The following is a 19,657-nucleotide window of genomic DNA, read 5'->3' as shown; positions in this document are numbered from 1 at the left end:
TAGGGAAAGTTAAATCTCTGGGTTTGCACTGAGAACCCCAGAAGATGTCACAAGGTTGATACCTTTTCTTAATCATCTTCTCAAGATAAGTCTGAGCTGGGTTTTTGTGTGTGGAATCCAGCAGAGTTGTGAGTGTGTTTTTTGTTCCCATCACCTATTGTACAGAATGACATGATTTGGCTTAATGCAACAGCAAAAGCACCAGAAAAGGCTGAAAAATGGATGTAAGTATTAAGTGGTTTGATGTGAATTCTAGATATTTTACATCCTGCATAGAAGTAAAGCACAGTGAAAGAGAGCTCCATTACAGAGAGCACTGTACAATCTGTAGCTCAAATGTTTGAGAAAATTCCTGCCAGTTTTGTTTTAGTTACCACCAGTAATTCCTGAAAACTTTGTCTTTGAGCTTATACATTCTCCGAGTCCCTACATGGGGCATTAATATTGTTTTATGACAAGGAAGAATGGAGTTCAGTTTACTTTTTTCTGTCTATGTATTTGACATTGCCAGAGAATGCCCAAGAATGAAAATAATTTGAAAATAGCAAGTACTGAAATAGAATGTGCTGGTACAAAAGCATATGTTGAAGATTAGATGATTTGCTGCCTGATGTCTCCAAGGATGCTGACCATTTTCCACTGTGTTAGCTTTCCTGAGTTCTTAATAAGCTGCATGCCTGATGATGTTTGTGTCCATCAGCTGTCATGGTAAATACAATGGTGCAGCTCATCCTCCACCTTCCAGACAGTCTCTGATAAAGCAGAACCTGGCTTCATTGACAGTCTACGGATAATCCTAGGAGGACTACAGGTGGTGCCCAGCTGGTGTGCATTAGCATCCTTGCTGATATGGTGGGGGCTGTGGGCATGCTGCATTCTAGGAGTCCTTGGACAGCAGAATGGCCTTTCAGACCTTTTAGCAAGCCATGCAGTGTGGAGCCACCTGAGTCCCACACTCCAGGCTCCAAGATGGGCAGATGGAAAAGTCATCTTCTTTCCCTCAGTTGTGTTAAGGTATGGGCAAGATGCAGGCCAGTAAATTGTAGTGGTATCTCTCTGTTTTCAGGGCACCACAGGTCTTCATACTAGCTCCTACAAACCAAATTTGACCCACAGCTTATTTCAGAGCTGCCTGACATATGTACAGCTCAGGATGCTGAACACCTGCAGTGCTAATCCTTATGGATGGTAGTCCTCTTCTTCCCAAAGGCTGTGGCCTCACATTTGTTCTGAGTGCACCAGTTGGAAAAATAAAGAAAACCTGAGTTACTGTTTTCCACCCTGAATATAAAGGTTACCAGGGCTTTGTAGTGAACTGCAGAAGTACTGCTTTATATGCCTATCAGAAAAATAAATAGTAGGGCAGCACATGTTTGAAATATGCTACATGTTCCTTTGCTTTCCTTTGTTGTGATTTTCTTTCTTTTCTGCTTCATTTTTAAATGTCACATTATAAAGAAATGCAGACTTGCTTTTATGTTCACATTGTCTACCCTGAGAAATTCCAGTATCGGTTCTCTGGATATGAGAAAGTTTGATCCATGAGCTCTTCAAACGTTTCTGTGTTTTTACAGATATCAATGAGTGTGAGATTGGAGCCCATAACTGTGACAGACACGCCATATGTACAAACACAGCGGGAAGTTTCAAATGTAGCTGTGGCCCTGGCTGGATTGGAAATGGTATCAAGTGCACAGGTGAGGGTCACGTGTTTATTTGTAAGGTCAGACCAAAACTGGAGCACAGCAATTCTGAAAAAAAAAACCCCAGCAATTCCACACTTGGAAATTGAGAAGACAAATGGTTAGGTTTATTAGCTTGTTAGGTTGATCTGACATGATCTATTGGAAGACAAATTTTCTGCCATGGTAACTGTGAAATCAGCATTATCTCATGATTGGCTTATGGGATGGTGAAAGGAGACTGGACCATGGAGAGAGATGCTGTGTCCTTGAGGGCAGCTCTTAGGAGGCAGTGACAAGTCTCCTGGTGCTCCCTGTGAAAGCAAGGTACAGATCTTAGTTTTGAGAGTGCCCTGCAGCTTCCTCATTCACAGTTAGCTTGTCAGATTACTTTGTTGGGCTGTGAATAAGCTGTGCCTGCTTTTCCAGTCAGATGGCCCCACGTATGTGTGGATTTTATTATGGAAGATTAGTTAAAGTAGAGCTTCTGTGTGCCCTAAGGTATTTAAAGTTGGTATTCACTGTGTATTTTTTTTTAACTAATGTTGCTCTTTTCTTTCTTTATTTTTTTTTTCCTTTTATTTCTTATCTCAAAGATCTGGATGAGTGCTCCAATGGAACCCACATGTGCAGCCCACATGCTGACTGCAAGAATACAATGGGCTCTTACCGCTGCCTGTGTAAGGAAGGTTATACTGGGGATGGCTTCACTTGCACAGGTGAGCTTCTGTAGGAAAGCATTATGTCATCTTCCATTGTCTTCTGCTTCATGAAAATTGCCATAACTTGAAAGAAATACTGTGTATTTCTACACAGTAGAAAAAGTCTAAAGCACTCACTTTTTTCACTTGATAAAATGCAAGTTTTCATTGAGTTTCTCTTGTTAGTTGGAGTGGGTGGCAAACTTATTAAAACAATGTTTGATCATATAATTTGACTAGTTAGTGATTCAGTCCATTGGCTACCCACCTTAGTATTTAAGTAATAGGGCACATGCATTAACATTACTTCATAAAATCGTCTAAAACCATTTGTTCTTTCCACAAGTGAGTGTGTGCTCTCTGCCCTCTTTTCTGCATCATCCTGAAAGGTAATGTGAGGACAGTGCTAACTTGTAGAATGATGGAAGTACCTGCTTCTGAAACCTCATTTTATAAATTATGAATGTGGTTATAAAACATTGCTGGGGAAATGTTTCCCACCCACACTTCAGTCTCCTGCTTGAAGAAAGATTAGCTCATATAAGCTTTGCACAGGAAGCTTTGCTATTACCCTAAGGACATCAGTGTCACTGGTGATGCTGCGTGGAGAGCAACCCTGTTTGGAATGAAGCCATGTGATAGGCAGCTGCTGAGCCAGTTCTCAGCTGGTGCAGATCAGCAGCATTCTGTCAACTACAGGGTTTTTTTATGGCATCTGAGAATCTGGCTCAGCAGGTTTAAGGCTGAATTTGAATCATCCCAAATTATAAATTATTAATTCTCTATGTATAATTTACTGTTTGATCTGATTCAGCTTCCTTAGTGGCTTCCATAACCCAGTGCTTTTCCTTTATTTCCCATATGATGATATCCAGAAGTCTAGAAACTACATCTTTCAGATGGAGCACTTACAGAGTTTCTGCAATCAGTAGAATTTTTATTTTAATCTTTTGTTTGTTTGTTTTTTCCTTCGGATACTTTATTTTTCATGGGTTCAGGAGGTAGCTGAGACTTCAAACTAGACAATGCAAGTGGCCTGTAAACCCTGTGCATACCCAAGGCATACAGCATTCACCCTGGTACATGCTATATTTGCCAGTCATGGACTTTTACAAGCTCACACTGCCAGCCAGACTCTGTTGCAACAAGTAGAGTGTTTGTTTGATGTATAAAATTTCAGCTAGAGAGTAGGGGCCACAAGCTATCTGAAAGACATCATAGGTCAGTAACAAAGCTGTTTTTCTCATCAGGTGTTAATCTGCAGTTTAATATTGATCAAGCTATTTTCACCTCATTGCCACTTGTCAGTTTTTGTATGTTTAGGATGGAGACTCCTTGTTACCAGGTGCTTGCTAACTGCACAGTAAACCTCTTCTTTCTATTGCTGCCTCTAGGCTTTGTTGTAATAGAAACAATAGCTATAATAAAATTCATGTGCTCATTCAGAGTCTAAATTTGATAGTGTGTACTGCCTCCAATTTTTATTAACTGTAGTTAATTTAGGAGTCTGTACCTCTGATTTTCCTTTTGATTAGAAGATGTATTTTCAACATGTAGTAAATAAACCAAGCTGTTATGTGTAATAGCCTCTGCACATCACTAGATTGGAGTTTCTGCTGCAAGTGTTCAGAGCTAATAGAATAATTCAAATTCTTGGAACACTGCATGATTTAGCTGATACAAGTGTTGGTGAGAAAACCATGTTTACTGTAAACCTGCAATTTCTCTTCCTTTTACAGACCTGGATGAATGCTCAGAAAACTTGAATCTCTGTGAAAATGGGCAGTGCCTCAATGCCCCTGGGGGATATCGCTGTGAATGCGATATGGGATTTTTGCCAAGTCCAGATGGGAAAGCATGTGAAGGTAATTCTCTGTAAGCTTTAAACAACACTCAACAAATTCTGCCTTAGTAATGTTTTTTGTTTGAAAAATTTTAGAATTGGCTGCAGTTGTGATTGTATTGAGAACTGCATGAAAATTGTGAATAGTAATTGGGGTTTTTTCAGTTTATACCTTTATTATGGGCTCTCTAGATGTTCATCTACCTATTGTATGTAGAGAGAACATAAAACAGAGAACACTGGAGCCTATTTTATGACAAATTATTTGTGGGTCTGATTAATGATCCAAGTGGCACTGTCAGCCACCATTTAATCTCTGTCAATTTGTATTCAGTTCTTAATTTTTTTTGGTAACAGTTAAACAGGAAAAGTTGTTACTTTGTCTTGGTGTACATGAGCCTGAAAAACACTGATTTGGTAGCTAATACAGTGACTGCTCTGAGGGCTTCTGTGAAGGGCAGTCATAGAGCCTTGCAGCAAGGTTATATGATCACAAAAAATGTTTACAAAATTCCCATGAGTTTTTGTTCACTTTTGAAAATGAGTTAACTGTTTACAACTCTTTCATAAGAGCTTTGCATATGTGAAGACTCACAGGAATCAAATAATACAACTGTTGTCAATATGATTAAGATCATCTATTTGATTGTTACTTTTGAAATCCTCAGTTGAAATAATGCTAATCGGTTAAGTCAGTCAAGAAGAAGCAGCCATATCATGGAATATTAGAATCACTGAGATTGGAAGGGACCTTAGAGATCATCAAGTTCCAACCCCCCTGCCATGAGTAGGGAACCCTACCACTAGACCAGGTTGCACAAAACCTTGTCGAACCTGGACAAACATCTGACATAGTAATGACTCACAGGAACTGGTATTTGCTAGAGCTCATAAGTATGCCACTATAAATAGGACTTTTTCCCCTGAAAAGTGTTCTGTGTATTTTTTTTAGTAATCTACCAAGAGAAATAATTTGAGATTGAATTTTTGTGTAAACTAAAACAATATTAGGTTTTGTAATGTTTCATGAAACAGCTTACTTTCAAACCTTCTAGCTAACTTTAAATAGCTTACATGTAGCCTAGCTCCTGTTGCTAAAACAGGCTTTCCTTGATGGCTCAGATGTGTACACTAAAGGCAGTATTTTAAGGTCTTTTGCAAACATTCACTTTTTTAATTGTATCAAATTTATTGTTTTTTGTGAAGTGCATATGACTTTCAGCAAATACTGATTCAGGTGCAGTAATTTGGACAAAAGGCACTAAAGTGAGCTCAACTTGCCAGACTTGAGCTCTGTCAAATGCAGAAACCTGAAGAAGAGTGTCAAATTCACCCTTGGGCACAAGCATTTGCTTTGCTGATGTCCAGCTTTGTGCATATGACTGCCAATTTAGAATGAACTTAATTTTTTTTAAGTGTATCTCCTGTCATGTTTCATTTTGCTACTTGTCAGATTAGTCCACTGATAAGCTCAGTTTTTTTCTGGCATGGGTTCCAGTGGCATAGGAAAGAGCCTTTTGCCCATGTTTTCTGAACCTTTTTGCAGTTTTTTGTCTATATTTTAAAAAGATGAGGAAACATAATTCTTCTCCTCTCCTGTTCCTCAGATATTGACGAGTGCTCACTTCCTAACATCTGTGTCTATGGTACTTGTCACAACCTCCCTGGACTTTTCCGATGTGAGTGTGAAGTGGGCTATGAGTTGGACAGAAGTGGTGGTAACTGCACAGGTAAAGATAATTTTGAACAACATGCTTTACATTTTCTGTTAGTGTCATGGTCAGCTCTTAGTAAATCCTTTTAAAAAGCTGTACAAATCAGACTGGATCTAGGAAAATATAAACTTCCATACTGTATAATACAGGGTTCTCCTTCTTGCCTCTTCTACACTCCTCTTTCCTCTTCTTTGCCAACCTCTGATATACCATTGGCTTAAGACAAGAAGGCGATAAACAGAGAGAACTTTGTCCACATATCTCAGGCTGAGATGTGTTTTGCTTTCTAGTTTCCATTCCCAATACTGGATGGAAAGCTAAGACCGTGTTTTGTATTTTTCCCTTAAGTATTTTTAGTACCTTATGTTAATTTTAGTTCATAGATTGGTTTTCCAGGAAAAACACTTCCCCCCTGCCTCCCCACGTGCTGAATTAATCTCAGACTACTGTTCTTCTAAAATGAATATGTATTTTTTAGAGCTTTCTGGATATCAGGATCACATTAACTAATGGATTTGTGGTGGTCAGGCTATGATACCTCATCTATCAATGGTTTGCATTGTATTTGCTTACCATGTGCTATTTTTCCTTGCAGATGTTAATGAATGTGCAGATCCCACAACCTGCATTAGTGGCACGTGTGTCAATACTGCTGGTAGTTACACCTGCGAGTGCCCTCCAGATTTTGAGCTGAACCCCACCCGAGTTGGATGTGTAGGTAAGGGACTGCTCTTTAAGTTAATTATAAATGAAGCTGCTCAGAAGAGCTGCAAGGCTAACTGCTTATGAATGCAGACACAGATCATGGAAAAGGGCTCGGACAAGCTCTTCAACTCCCACCGCGCTGCTCTTGGTTCAGAAGTTGTAGTAGTGCAGCAGGAGTATGTTCAGAGTGATGTGTCATGCCAGCAGTGCCCAACTGCCAGAACCAACCCCCTGGGGCTTCTTACAGCTGTACACAATTTACAGCAGGCATGAGACAATTTTAAATTTCAACAAGCTTAAACCAACATCCAGCTGTCCCCAAGATGGCAGGCTAATGGAGTTACAACATGAAGCCACCCATGGTCTCTGAGCATTGAGTTGCAGCTACGTCACTAGTAGAAATGCTCTTGTATTAGGCTCCATCTGCTTAGTAATCCTCTGATATTGTTTGGCTTTGTTTGCTTAAGAGTGTGTAGGGATGTTCTTTAAATTCAAATGTATTTTAAATTTCTAACATTTAGAAGATGCTTTCATGCTTGTAAACCTCAAGGAGAGGAGAAAGTGGGTTTCTGGAACTGGAAGGATGTACATATGCAGGTGAAAAGGTGAATCAAAATGAGAAAAGGCCTGGCTGAACTGTCCTTGGTTGTGCTGAATAAATTCCCTACTTTGTCAGAAGTTAAACAAAGCCAAGGGATGTGGCACCACCATCTTGTCTATGAGGGAAAAGTTGGGCCCTCCTAGACAATACAAGTTACTTTATTCAGCTGTCCTACAAGACATGGGAACCATCTGAAGATATCCCTTATCCTGAGGTGATGTGTTGTGTTTTCTCTTGTGACTAATTATGTGCATTTTTAATAGATACACGATCTGGAAACTGTTACTTGGACATTAAAACTCGTGGAGATAATGGTGGCACCTTCTGCAGCAATGAGATTGGAGTGGGTGTTTCCAAGGCCTCCTGTTGCTGCTCCCTTGGCAAAGCTTGGGGAGTTCCCTGTGAACATTGCCCACTTGTGAACACAAGTAAGTGAGCTTGCCTTGGTCAACACAACAATGTAATGTGTTTGTTGGATTTTTTTCTAATTTAGCCAGAATGCAAGTACTGATGTAATAATTAATTGTGTACATGCAGAAGACAGATTTCCACCAGTCTTAACCAAAAGCTTTACCAGTCTTTCAAAAAGGTTATTTAGTCACAATATTATTATCACTTCTGAGCAAGTTTGCTGCTACACAAACAGCTGCATTATGAAATAGAGTAGCAATTGATCTTAGAGAGTAAAACCTAATATTTATATCTGGTTACTTTGTTAACTTTACATTTAAATTACCTGTAATAATCTGATTAATTATAAAAATTAATTGTGCTTAAAATGTTTCCACTATTAAAGGTTCATAAATATATTTTGTTTTCAGCTGAATATAAGGTTCTTTGCCCTGGAGGGGAAGGATTCCGACCAAACCCTATTACAGTTATATTAGAAGGTATTGTTTACATTTTTCTATCTTTATATGTCTAAAATTATGGAACTCTTCAGTCAGTGCTTTTTTTTAATGGAAAAGCAGGAATTAATGCTTGTGGTTTTGTTTGAACAGATATTGATGAATGTCAAGAACTGCCTGGACTTTGCCAAGGAGGAAAATGTATTAATACATTTGGTAGCTTCCAGTGTCAATGTCCATCAGGGTACTATTTGAATGAAGAGACTCGAGTGTGTGATGGTATGTAGCCTTCACTTAACAAGTCTCCTGCTTTAATTCTTAGAAAATGGTGAGAGATCAATATGTAGAAGAATTAGTCTGTCCTTGAAAAGGAACATAAGCAGACCAAGTAGTGTAAAGGGTGGGAAAATCGGAACAAGCTGAAGTCTTGTATTGAGAGAGACAAAATTCCTTCTTGCCCATGTTGAAACACATTCAAATTCTTGTTTAAAATTGTCAGATTTTGATCAAAACCAGACTATCAAACAATTTTACTTCAAGTATAATACAGTTTACTAAGTAACTATTAAAAATAGCTGTTTGGCAATGGGTCACAAATAAGCAGTCAGATAAAGAGCAAACATGCCCCGTGAGTCTGTTGGGCTGGTTACAGTGTGTTTATGCCTTTTTTTCTACTGCTTATTTTCTCTTCTGCTGATCTAAATGTCCAATTGAAAATACTGGTTGCACTGTAAGACGTTTTCCTTCCCCTAGCACAGTCAGTAGTAAATGTTCATCACATTACATGCAGCTCTCAGGTTGTACTGGATATAAAAATTTAAGCAACCCATCAAGTCCTCCTTAAATTTCCCTTTGCCCGGGAAGTCTTCAGTCTTCCAGATTGTTAATAATGTTAATATAGTTGTGCCAAACGTGCAGAAATACAAAAGTTTTGGGTCCTTGGGTCCTGAACCAAAGTGTTTCATCCATATTTCGCTTCCATCGCTCAACAAATGATAAAGAGGAAATCTACCTCTATACTTTTCCTTGGTGGTATGTCAAAGATACTTCAAAATCGTAAGGCTGGTGGAATTAGGAAGTGAGGTGTTGTGGGTGTGGTTGGGTTTTCTTAAACAAAGGTTAAAGTCTCTCGGTGAAGTAAACACGACATCTTGTGTTGGGAAAATTGCTCGCTTTCCACAGTCAAACAGGCCTGAATCATTCAATCAGTCTTTAGCATAATTACTTATTGAGATGGACAATCCACAGGGAATAGATTTGGTTCATGTCCAGATCTGAGAATCCAGAATGAATTATATCCTTAAGTACTACTTTGGGGAAACAGGAGCTAAAATCAGATTTCTGTCTTGAACTGCCTAGACACATCAGAGTTCCCATCTTTGCATCACAGCCAGGCTTTCCATGGCCAGCTCTGCCACCACTTCCTTCTCTTTATGAGCTTCTCTCCACCATGGCCTCACTCGGACCCTCTTCATTTCCCTTTGCCCGGGAAGTCTTCAGTCTTCCAGATTGTTAATAATGTTAATATAGTTGTGCCAAACGTGCAGAAATACAAAAGTTTTGGGTCCTTGGGTCCTGAACCAAAGTGTTTCATCCATATTTCGCTTCCATCGCTCAACAAATGATAAAGAGGAAATCTACCTCTATACTTTTCCTTGGTGGTATGTCAAAGATACTTCAAAATCGTAAGGCTGGTGGAATTAGGAAGTGAGGTGTTGTGGGTGTGGTTGGGTTTTCTTAAACAAAGGTTAAAGTCTCTCGGTGAAGTAAACACGACATCTTGTGTTGGGAAAATTGCTCGCTTTCCACAGTCAAACAGGCCTGAATCATTCAATCAGTCTTTAGCATAATTACTTATTGAGATGGACAATCCACAGGGAATAGATTTGGTTCATGTCCAGATCTGAGAATCCAGAATGAATTATATCCTTAAGTACTACTTTGGGGAAACAGGAGCTAAAATCAGATTTCTGTCTTGAACTGCCTAGACACATCAGAGTTCCCATCTTTGCATCACAGCCAGGCTTTCCATGGCCAGCTCTGCCACCACTTCCTTCTCTTTATGAGCTTCTCTCCACCATGGCCTCACTCGGACCCTCTTCCGCCCGCTTCTGCCAGTGCCTTCCTACCTCAGGCATTCCTGAAACATTTTCATTCTTGGAAGCAAAATGAGAAAGCTTCTCTGGCCACTCACTGCCTTCTTCTTCTCTTCTAGATGTGAATGAGTGTGAGACACCTGGAATTTGTGGACCTGGCACATGTTACAATACTGTTGGAAATTACACCTGCATCTGTCCTCCTGATTACATGCAAGTCAATGGAGGAAACAATTGCATGGGTAAGAGTTGTTGTTTTTTTTTAAAGGTTCATCTTAGTGATTTGGGCCAGGGATTTGCCAGGCACAAATCAGAACTCTGAATTTAGTTATACATTAAATAAAATATCCAGCTTCTTTCATTAATTTTGCTAAATAAAGCAAAGCAGATGACTTCTAATACAGATCTTACAGTACCTCATCAGAATTTCTCCTTTAATGTTCTGTATGTGCAACCCTTTCAAGTTTCACTTCAGCTTTAAAAGCCTCTACATGTGAAAAGTTGCTAAAATTGCTCAGACTTTACAGAACAAAGTCACAAACGGTGCACAGTTCTCAGGGGGAAACATAAACAAGCTCATGTTCTTCAGTGTTGGGCAAAAGGCCCATTTAATCCTTTGATGAGTCTGATCGCTGTTACAACCATGTTGACTGCTCCTGAATATTTGTATTGCAAACACTTCTTGGTATTTTTTAGAGGAGTCTTCTAAGGACAAGCTGTTCTTTAGTATTCTACAGGGCTGCAGCATCTACTTAACAAGAGTCACATATTTGAAGGAGATGTCTCCTAAAACCCATTAGGTGGATCACCTTCCATAAGAGTTACTAATAATTGGGCTGGGATTTTCTTCATTTTTGCAGATATGAGAAGGAGCCTGTGTTACAGAAATTACTATGCTGACAACCAAACCTGTGATGGTGAGCTGCTCTTTAATATGACTAAGAAAATGTGCTGCTGTTCCTACAACATTGGACGTGCGTGGAATAAGCCTTGTGAGCAGTGTCCTGTCCCCAGCACTGGTATGTTTTTGCATTGCAAAGCTATTTAAAAGCCTTAGTTACATCATAATTACTGTTAGTGTGTGTAACACTGTTAGAGATGCTATGTCTTTATCTTGAGTGTGTAAAATGAAGGGATTAATTACTTTTTTGGCCTGGAGGAGATCAGCCCTAGTCACACTGAAGGCTTGCATGGAATGGTTTGTGATCATGCTACTGGGCCATGCCTCCTTTGTGGCGGTTTTCCTGTGTGGGAGACTTCATGCTCTCTATTGGTTAATCTGTCTCCTTGAAAATGCTTGTTGATCCAGTATTGAGGCACAAGGACAAGGCACTGGACAAGGTTTTATTTGCATTGTTCCAACAACTATGGTGTCTGCTGTGCCTCAACAGCTGGTTGCCACAAAGGGCCTTTGTGGTAGCCATGGGTTTACAGAGGTACCTTGGTCTCCTCTGAAAATGATTGTATCAAGCAGCTAAGTGTGAGATGTAGGAGTTTCTGGTCTAATTGCATGAACATACAGGAGTTATCCACACTAGTTAAGACTCTGCAGAGTTGAGCCCAAGACGTCCCACTCTGATTTGAAATGGTTTGTTTCAAGAACAAACTTCCTAGACACTCACTCAAATAACTTCCAGCTTGCAGTTCAGGTTTTTGAAAGTTAGATCTGGACTTGTATGCAAATACTGTATGCAGAGATAAGTGTATGCAAAGCAAAATCAGGATGGGATCCCACGGCCTTTACCTCTTTGTATTTGCTGATTTTAATGGTCTTTGAATGAGAACCCAGGTACATACTAAGCACATCACATGGTGAGCCTCTGGGAAGGGTCTGCATGCCCTGCAGGTGCTGAAAGAGCCAAATAATTTTCTTGGGCAAAGGATGTAATGAATTTTTGACTGTTGATGAGTTCCAAATACTATAAGCACTGCTTTGTTTTCCTGTTGCAGATGAGTTCTCCACACTCTGTGGAAGTCAAAGGCCTGGCTTCTTCATTGACATTTATACAGGATTACCAGTTGGTGAGTTGTAATTTCTATTTTGAACTAGGTTCCATGCTACCTCTGCCCAGGGAGGAGGGCAGGCTTGTTTTCCCTATTATTTTTTTTCCAGGGAGGAATAAAGACCAACCAGTATAATGGAGTTCAGCCCCCTGTTGGAAGTCTGAGCCTGCAGAGTTTCTGCTTAGCTCCTCCTGGCAGCAATCATAAATGCTGCTTGTAATCAAGGCAACATAAAGCCCCAAAGAAACTGTAATCAGGCCTACATGAGCAGGGCACAGATACAGAGAATAAGAGGTCTGGGAGTAAGGCCAACCAGCATTTGGTTTGAGAGGAATTAAGAGTCTTTTCCTTCAAACTGAAGTAGAGATTTAATCTGACATTTCACATTAGTCCCCCTGTGTATTGGTTTGACACAAAAATTCTTTTTTCTGCTCAGCTGGAATATTTCTCACATGTTATTGTGTGTAACATTTGAATTGTGAGTAACAAATTGCAAAATAAAAGAGGGAGAGATGAGGAATTCTAAGACAAGGAGTTGAGTAAATCCCTAATGTGACTCCCTTTTGTTTTTATTCATACAAAAATGTAGATAATGTGCCTTGTAACAAACAGAGGCAGCATATAAGCAATAATAATCAGGTGCTTTAGCATTAAGCTGTTGCTGTGGTGCAGTGTTCAGCTAGTTAGATTGAAGTATTTCTAGTAAAGAGGGGAGTTTAATTTTTAAAGAAGTTACAGAAATGTACAGTATCTATTTTTTAGCAGGTAATTTCTTAGGAGTTCCCCCTTGTAGCTATTAGCATTAACCCAAATTGTTGCTGAGTCTACTTGAGGTAATTGGGGCATCCACCAGCCTCAGCAGGGAGGCCTCAGCTCATGCTGACATGCATCTGCAACAGTTGACTTGTGTGCCAGGAGTGTTGCAGTCTGCTCTTTCTGCCTTGCCAGTAGAGCAGTGCACACTCAGGAGGCAGCTGGAAGAGAAGGGCTGTGTCCCCCAGAGGCCACCAGTTCCCCAGAGCTCTCAGTGCACACCTGGCTGCACACTGGGCCCGTCACCAGCACTCTGCTGCTCTGGCATCTTACAGGCTTCACTGGCTTCTAGCACTCACCTGCTGCTTTTGCAGTTACTAGAGTAGAGTTACTAGTCTTTCATCTGTAGGCACAGGAACCAGGTAGCACCCACTCTGCAGGGACAGTGCTCTGTGTGCTCTGTAATGTTTGGTTATAGTCCTTACATGATGTTACTCTTATGTTTTGGTTACAGTACTATATACTTACTTCACTTGGTTGTTTCAGGGACAGAAGTAGTTCCACCTTTACTTACCCCATATATAATCAAAGTACTCAAAATTAAAGAATCTATTGTAGGAAATTAAGTGCTTGATCCACATGGAAACTCATGTTAGCTGACAATTTCCCACCATATTTCCTGTTTTGTGTACATCAGTGCATGTGGCAATTTTTACTAAAAGGAGACGCTTTGGAGGAGTCTCTGGACTCTTTCGTGTTGTCAGAATATTGTAACTTCAGGACCCACAAGGCAAGACATATAATTGTAATAGCAGCTGGGGTTTTTTGATGCCAAAATCCGTTACTTAACCCGGGCGTATATAGAGCATTGGTGAACCCGGCTCTCCTGGTTTAATCAATCTAATTAATAGCAGGTTGGCAGCACTGCAAGATGTTACCTGGCACTGGCACTTTCCAACTGTTACATAAAAAAGCATGCAAATCTTTTGAGATTAACAAGGGTAAAACAGTGCAAAACTAATTGTGACAAATTTTTGCATTCAGTCCTGCTCTCCTGTATGAAACCAAAGGCAGCTACACACTCACTGTCCCTTCCCAGTAATTCCACTGTCTCATTCAGAAAGATGAGCAACTTAATTAGGACTGTGGGTGGGACACGTAAGAAAGGATGTGTGCAACTCTGCATTCCTATGTGGCAGGATGTATCTTGGCCACAGTGAAGAGTAAGAACCTTAAGAAATAGAAAATATCTACATTTCCACAGTTTGGAATGACTCAGTGTCTATTGCAGTTGGGAACATTCTGATGCTCACACTATACGTTTGATAATTCTCTCAAGGGTAGATGCAAAGGACATATTCTGTAACAGAAGATTTCTTTAAGTGCTGTTTACAAGTTGGTTTTTTTTTAAAATCCTTTTGCAGATATTGATGAATGCAGAGAAATTCCTGGAGTGTGTGAAAATGGGATCTGTATAAACATGGTTGGCAGCTTCCGATGTGAATGTCCTGTGGGATTCTTCTACAATGACAAGCTACTGATCTGTGAAGGTAGAGAACTGATCTCCTTTGGAGAAATGGGATTTAACCAGCTGGCAATTCAGATGCTGGCAAATCTCATGTACTTCCAAGTCATCCTTAATTAAGGGGACAACGCTGGTATCAGTGTATTAAGTCTGATAATTAAGACATTTCAAATTCTTTTGCATAGAAAATACCAGTTTTTCTATCAGGCGTCTAAGGCCTTGAAGAAATATGAGTCAGCAATCATGGGAAGAAACATTGTTTTCCACATTTGACAGTAAAGCCAAGAAAAGAGTAGTTTTGAGTGAAATCAGGAGCACAATTTTATTTTTTTTTTTAATTCTGAGATATCTTTTCTAATAAAACAAAGATTTCTATAAATAATATAAACACATATTTTTTTCCAATTGTAACCAACTCCTCACATTGAATTAGTTTAATGGAGAATCTAAAGACAGCAGGATTAGTTCCATAGGGATTAATTTTACAAATGGAATATGTGGGTTTGGGATCACTTCAGGGAGATATCAAAATATGGCCAAATAGCTATTTTCAACAATACATTTAATTTTTCAGAATTAGAAAGAAATTCCTATATTTGGGTAAGGTAATACTCTTAACACTAAAACCAAAGTGGCTTTGAGGTCTTTCTAGTGCCAGCTTACCATAACAATCAAATTTCCTGTTTCTATTGACAGATATTGATGAATGCCAAAATGGACCAGTGTGCCAGCAAAATGCAGAGTGTGTCAACACAGCTGGTAGCTACCGTTGTGACTGTAAACCTGGCTACAGGTTCACATCAACTGGCCGCTGCATGGGTGAGAACTTTGGGCTGGTTTTTGGGAGGGTCAGCAGAAAGGATTAGGTATCAAAAGAAGTGTAAAAAAAAGTGTGTTCCTCTTCAGAAACATGGTATACCAGGAGATGCTCTGGGCTCTTAAAGCCTTTCAGGGCATCACATAAACATTCTGGTAATTCCCAGAAGATAAGTGGGCCCATCGCAGAGAGGCATGAATGAGAGTTAATCACCTGAGTAGGTGTTTTATTTCCACTTTATCCCACCAATGGCAAACCTCTTTCTTTAGCCCATGTCATGTCTAAGAAAGGACGGCCGATTGATTCGCTAGTTTTTGACTATTTTCTGACACTAAAAATTCAGCTGTGTCCCTGACAGGGACCTTCTGCATAAATTATTTGATTTTCATTATAATTTGCTAAATGTGTTTTAGTAATTTATTTGCCACTTGTATTTTTACAAATCACTTCTTTCTGGGGTCTCTGCTGATAGGGTGGAATTACCTGATAGGGCATATACAATAACTCAACTTTAAAAGCTTATTGTGAAATTTTTCTGTGGATTTAAACAGGCCCTTGAACATTTTTTTTAAATACTCACAGAGTGGGACTACAGTTCTCTAACTTGCTCTATGTTATTGTAGTCCAGAGAGGCATTGGTGTTATCTTGATTGCTTGAAGAATTGCAGAGATTTTAAATACTGCTGTGAGCCAAGCAGCTGTAAATATTATATACATTTCTGAACAAAATAATAATTAAAAAGGAAACTGTTAACATTTTCCTTGGGTTTTCTTTCTGTTTACTCTAGTTTTAGGAAGTGTACTTTTCCCTGCAGCACAGTTTTTCATTGTTTCATGTGACCCTTGAGGGAAAAGGGTGTAGGGGCATCCAGAAGACTACTATGAGAACTAAAAGTTTCTTTTGTTAAGCTATGCAGTGGCACATGTAAATATTCAATATGTTCCTAATGCAATTGTTGTTGTTATGGGTTCGTTACAGCAGTACAGGAAGAGCCAGGAAAGGTTCTGATATGGCTTACAATGCCCAATGTGAATTGGCACAAACTGTAATACTTCCCTGTATTTTGCTCTTATTTTATATTTAGTGAAAATGAAGTTACACAATTACAGCCAATTCTAAATTGAGTCAAAATAAAAGTGGTTGATAATGTACTTGATCCAGCAAGGGAAGGAAATTCCCAACCACTCTGCTGAGAGCAGAGAGTGCAAAGCACCTTGTGGAATCAGATCAGTTGTGCTACTGTTTGGAAGGTGAACACACCCCAGTAGTTTATATATTGTTGAATCAGAGCTGATGTATCTCAACCACTAGTACTTCTTACTATCAAAATAGCGTTCTTCTTATGCTGTCTATTGCATAATAAATAATTTGTCATATAAACTTGTTTTTGGCATGTAACACAATTCTGCCTCCCAATTTTTAAAAAAATTGTTATGTTTTCTGTTTACCTTAAAGTTACTTTTCCCTGGGACTTTATCTCAATATTCAGTTGCCCACAGAGCACCAAAGAGAGTCATAGTTTTTCTTTTGTCTCTAATTTGCTGAACTGTGAAGATTAGGAGTTTTTAAGACAGCATGTTATCCAACGTTGGTTTCCTTTCTGCCTCCTTTAGACTGTAATTAGCAGCAGTATCACTAGTAGCATTGGTCCTCAGTGAACACTCATCCAAAGCTACTAATAGTCCAGCTGATGTTCAGGAATCCTGGGTGCTAAGTAGAGTGTAGAGAAGAGGCAGTAGAAGCAGGAGAACAAGATTAAGTACTTGAGGTTCTCTGTAATTAGGAACAACTTGACTCTTATCTCTGCACAATTAGTAGATAAATTTAGAACTGTAATCTTAGTGAGAAAAGTGTGGGGTTTGTCTTCCTTTCTGTTTTGTTTGATTTCTAAGAGTTAATCAAGCAATTTTTGCTATAATAAAATGTAGCTAAAAGCAAGTAGTTGCTTTCATGAGGACACAAACTGTCATTTATAAGTGGCTTTCATACCTGCTGCAATATGAAGCACTTGGAAATCTCCCTATATCATTTCATGTCACTGATTCTCCTTTTCAAAGCCATAGCACCGTGCTTTCCTTCCAGCAAGAATTTGTGTTTGGTAAATACTATTTTTATGCTAATTTTTTTTCAGTTTCACAAGTTTTGAAGAAGTTAATCATTGTGGTCCCCTTTTCTGAGGGGTACTTAGTAATGTTTTTGTCATTAATGAAGTAAAAATACTATTTTAAATTAGGGCTATACACTGGATTCTATCTGTCATTGTTGCTACTACTTCATCTTTCCAGTCCTGTAGATTAGAGGCCTTAACTTTCACTGTGCCCCTTTGTTTTCAGATCGGAATGAATGTCAAGAAATTCCTAATATCTGCAGCCACGGGCAGTGTATTGACACTGTTGGAAGTTTCTACTGTATTTGTCACAATGGATTCAAGACCAATGATGACAGAACAATGTGTATAGGCAAGTATATAAAACTAAGCTGTACTTCTGCTTCCATTAAGATAGTTTTTGAGTCTATCCTCTCTATCATAAGAGGCTGCCTACAAGAACTGAGATGGTGAGCCATTTACCACCAGGTAAAGGTGCAGAACACCATAGCTGTCAATTAGACATGATAGGAAGCTGATAATGAATGAAGAACATCTTGTTACAGTACAGTGAACCTTTACAAGTACGTATCCTGTCTAACGAACTGCTAACGCTCTAATTTTTCAGGTAAATGTTCCATTCTTAGAATTTTCTGCAGCATTTTGTCCCATTCATTTAGGCAAGAAACTTAATAGATTAATATTACAAAGCAGCAAATTGTATGCAGCCTACTTGTTAACAGAGTAAGTTAAGGGTAGGTTTCTTGCCAGAAAAGTGCTCTTTTCAGAAAGAATCTTAATAAAAAAATCTTAATAAAAAAAGGAAATTCTGTATTTAACCCATTCACAGCTGTTAGTGTAGTGTCTGTTTTCTGAGCAAGGTGAGGAGATTTCAGAATGCTTATAATTAAAGATAGCTTAGAAATCCTTTGGGAAGGGTGAAGGAGGAGCCTCGATAAGTGATTGTTGGACCCTTGTTTATTTTTCTACATGTTAACATCAAGCTGATGACCTGTGTAAAATCTTCTTTTTGGCAGATATGACAATCTTTATCCTTTCTGTTCAGTTTGTTGGCAATGAATTATTTCTCTTGCCTGTGGAGTAACTACAGGCTTTCCTTTCCCCATCAGTGCTTATAATTCTCACTCCTTGTTTTTCCTCCTTTGTAGATATTAATGAGTGTGAGAGAGATGCCTGTGGCAATGGAACCTGCAGAAACACCATTGGCTCCTTCAACTGCCGCTGCAATCTGGGCTTCATCCTCTCACACAACAATGACTGCATAGGTGAGGAGTGCTGAGACCAGTTCTGTTTCTAAGACTGTCGACTTCTAGTGAAAGTACCATTGGTACCACATTCTCTGCTGAGTTAGGATTGCACCTTGCATGGTCTGTGTGATTAATGACAAAAGCCTCTTTAATTACGCACACCTCACTTTTCTGTAGCTACTTAAATGTTTGCATGTGATTTATGCCATTCCTTTTTTTACTGTTGCTTTGACTGCTTTTTACAACATAGCCTAATATTGGTATTTTCCTCTTGCTTTTGAAACAGGATATTGTTTCTGTATTACCAGTTTCTATCCCACGATAGGGGAAACAAATCTCACCCGCCCAATTTTACTTGTTGCAGGTGTTTGTTATATATCTTTCAATATTATTTTTCTTAGATGTGGACGAGTGTGCAAGTGGAAATGGAATGCTCTGCAGGAATGGTCAGTGTGTGAACACGATTGGGTCCTTCCAGTGTCTTTGCAATGATGGTTATGAAGTGGCTCTGGATGGAAGGACTTGTGTTGGTGAGTGCTTTCTTTTATGGTAGGAAAAAAGTGTGACAAACCTCAAGGACATATTCTTAGTAAAACAGTACAAAAAGTCAGAGAGAACTGTTACACTGAGTATGTTTATACCTAGCAGAATTAAAAAACGGCAAGATGACAACAAGAAGACTCTTCTGCTCCTGGGAAGTTCCACCATCAGTTTGATGGAATCAAAATTAAAGCAGCCTCAGCCACAGATTTGTGATAACAGGAGTTATCTCAATAAATTGTATTTATTTTCTTTTAGATATCAATGAGTGTGCACTGGATCCTGGAAAATGCTCACCAGGCACCTGTCAGAACTTGGATGGGTCATTCAGATGTATCTGTCCTCCTGGATATGTCCTTCAGAATGACAAATGTGAAGGTCTGTGAAGAGAAATCCTTCTTCTGTCCCATTTCCTAGCTACTCAGTTGTTGCCCCATTTTTCTGCCTCTAAAGATGAGTAATGTTTAGTCTT

General features: G+C 39.2%; 1 protein-coding gene across 1 annotated transcript in view; it reads left to right on the top strand.

Moving 5' to 3' along the window:
- The window catches only part of FBN1 (fibrillin 1), a 141,470-nt gene that overhangs the window by 100,388 nt on the left and 21,425 nt on the right, over nucleotides 1-19,657 (top strand). The window contains exons 31-47 of the mRNA XM_009994455.1: nucleotides 1,575-1,697; nucleotides 2,279-2,401; nucleotides 4,123-4,248; nucleotides 5,834-5,956; nucleotides 6,537-6,659; nucleotides 7,511-7,675; nucleotides 8,069-8,137; nucleotides 8,249-8,374; nucleotides 10,311-10,433; nucleotides 11,052-11,210; nucleotides 12,142-12,213; nucleotides 14,373-14,498; nucleotides 15,170-15,292; nucleotides 17,625-17,750; nucleotides 18,547-18,663; nucleotides 19,047-19,175; nucleotides 19,444-19,563. Of these exons, the coding sequence (XP_009992757.1) occupies nucleotides 1,575-1,697; nucleotides 2,279-2,401; nucleotides 4,123-4,248; nucleotides 5,834-5,956; nucleotides 6,537-6,659; nucleotides 7,511-7,675; nucleotides 8,069-8,137; nucleotides 8,249-8,374; nucleotides 10,311-10,433; nucleotides 11,052-11,210; nucleotides 12,142-12,213; nucleotides 14,373-14,498; nucleotides 15,170-15,292; nucleotides 17,625-17,750; nucleotides 18,547-18,663; nucleotides 19,047-19,175; nucleotides 19,444-19,563 (2,073 nt within the window). The remainder of the gene's footprint in view (nucleotides 1-1,574; nucleotides 1,698-2,278; nucleotides 2,402-4,122; nucleotides 4,249-5,833; nucleotides 5,957-6,536; nucleotides 6,660-7,510; nucleotides 7,676-8,068; nucleotides 8,138-8,248; nucleotides 8,375-10,310; nucleotides 10,434-11,051; nucleotides 11,211-12,141; nucleotides 12,214-14,372; nucleotides 14,499-15,169; nucleotides 15,293-17,624; nucleotides 17,751-18,546; nucleotides 18,664-19,046; nucleotides 19,176-19,443; nucleotides 19,564-19,657) is intronic.

Source organism: Chaetura pelagica, unplaced genomic scaffold, assembly GCF_000747805.2.
Source record: "Chaetura pelagica isolate M959 unplaced genomic scaffold, ChaPel_1.0 scaffold222, whole genome shotgun sequence".
NCBI classification, from domain to species: Eukaryota; Metazoa; Chordata; class Aves; order Apodiformes; family Apodidae; genus Chaetura; species Chaetura pelagica.
Note: the sequence above shows the minus strand (reverse complement) of the source record. Positions and strands in the feature narration are given on the sequence as shown.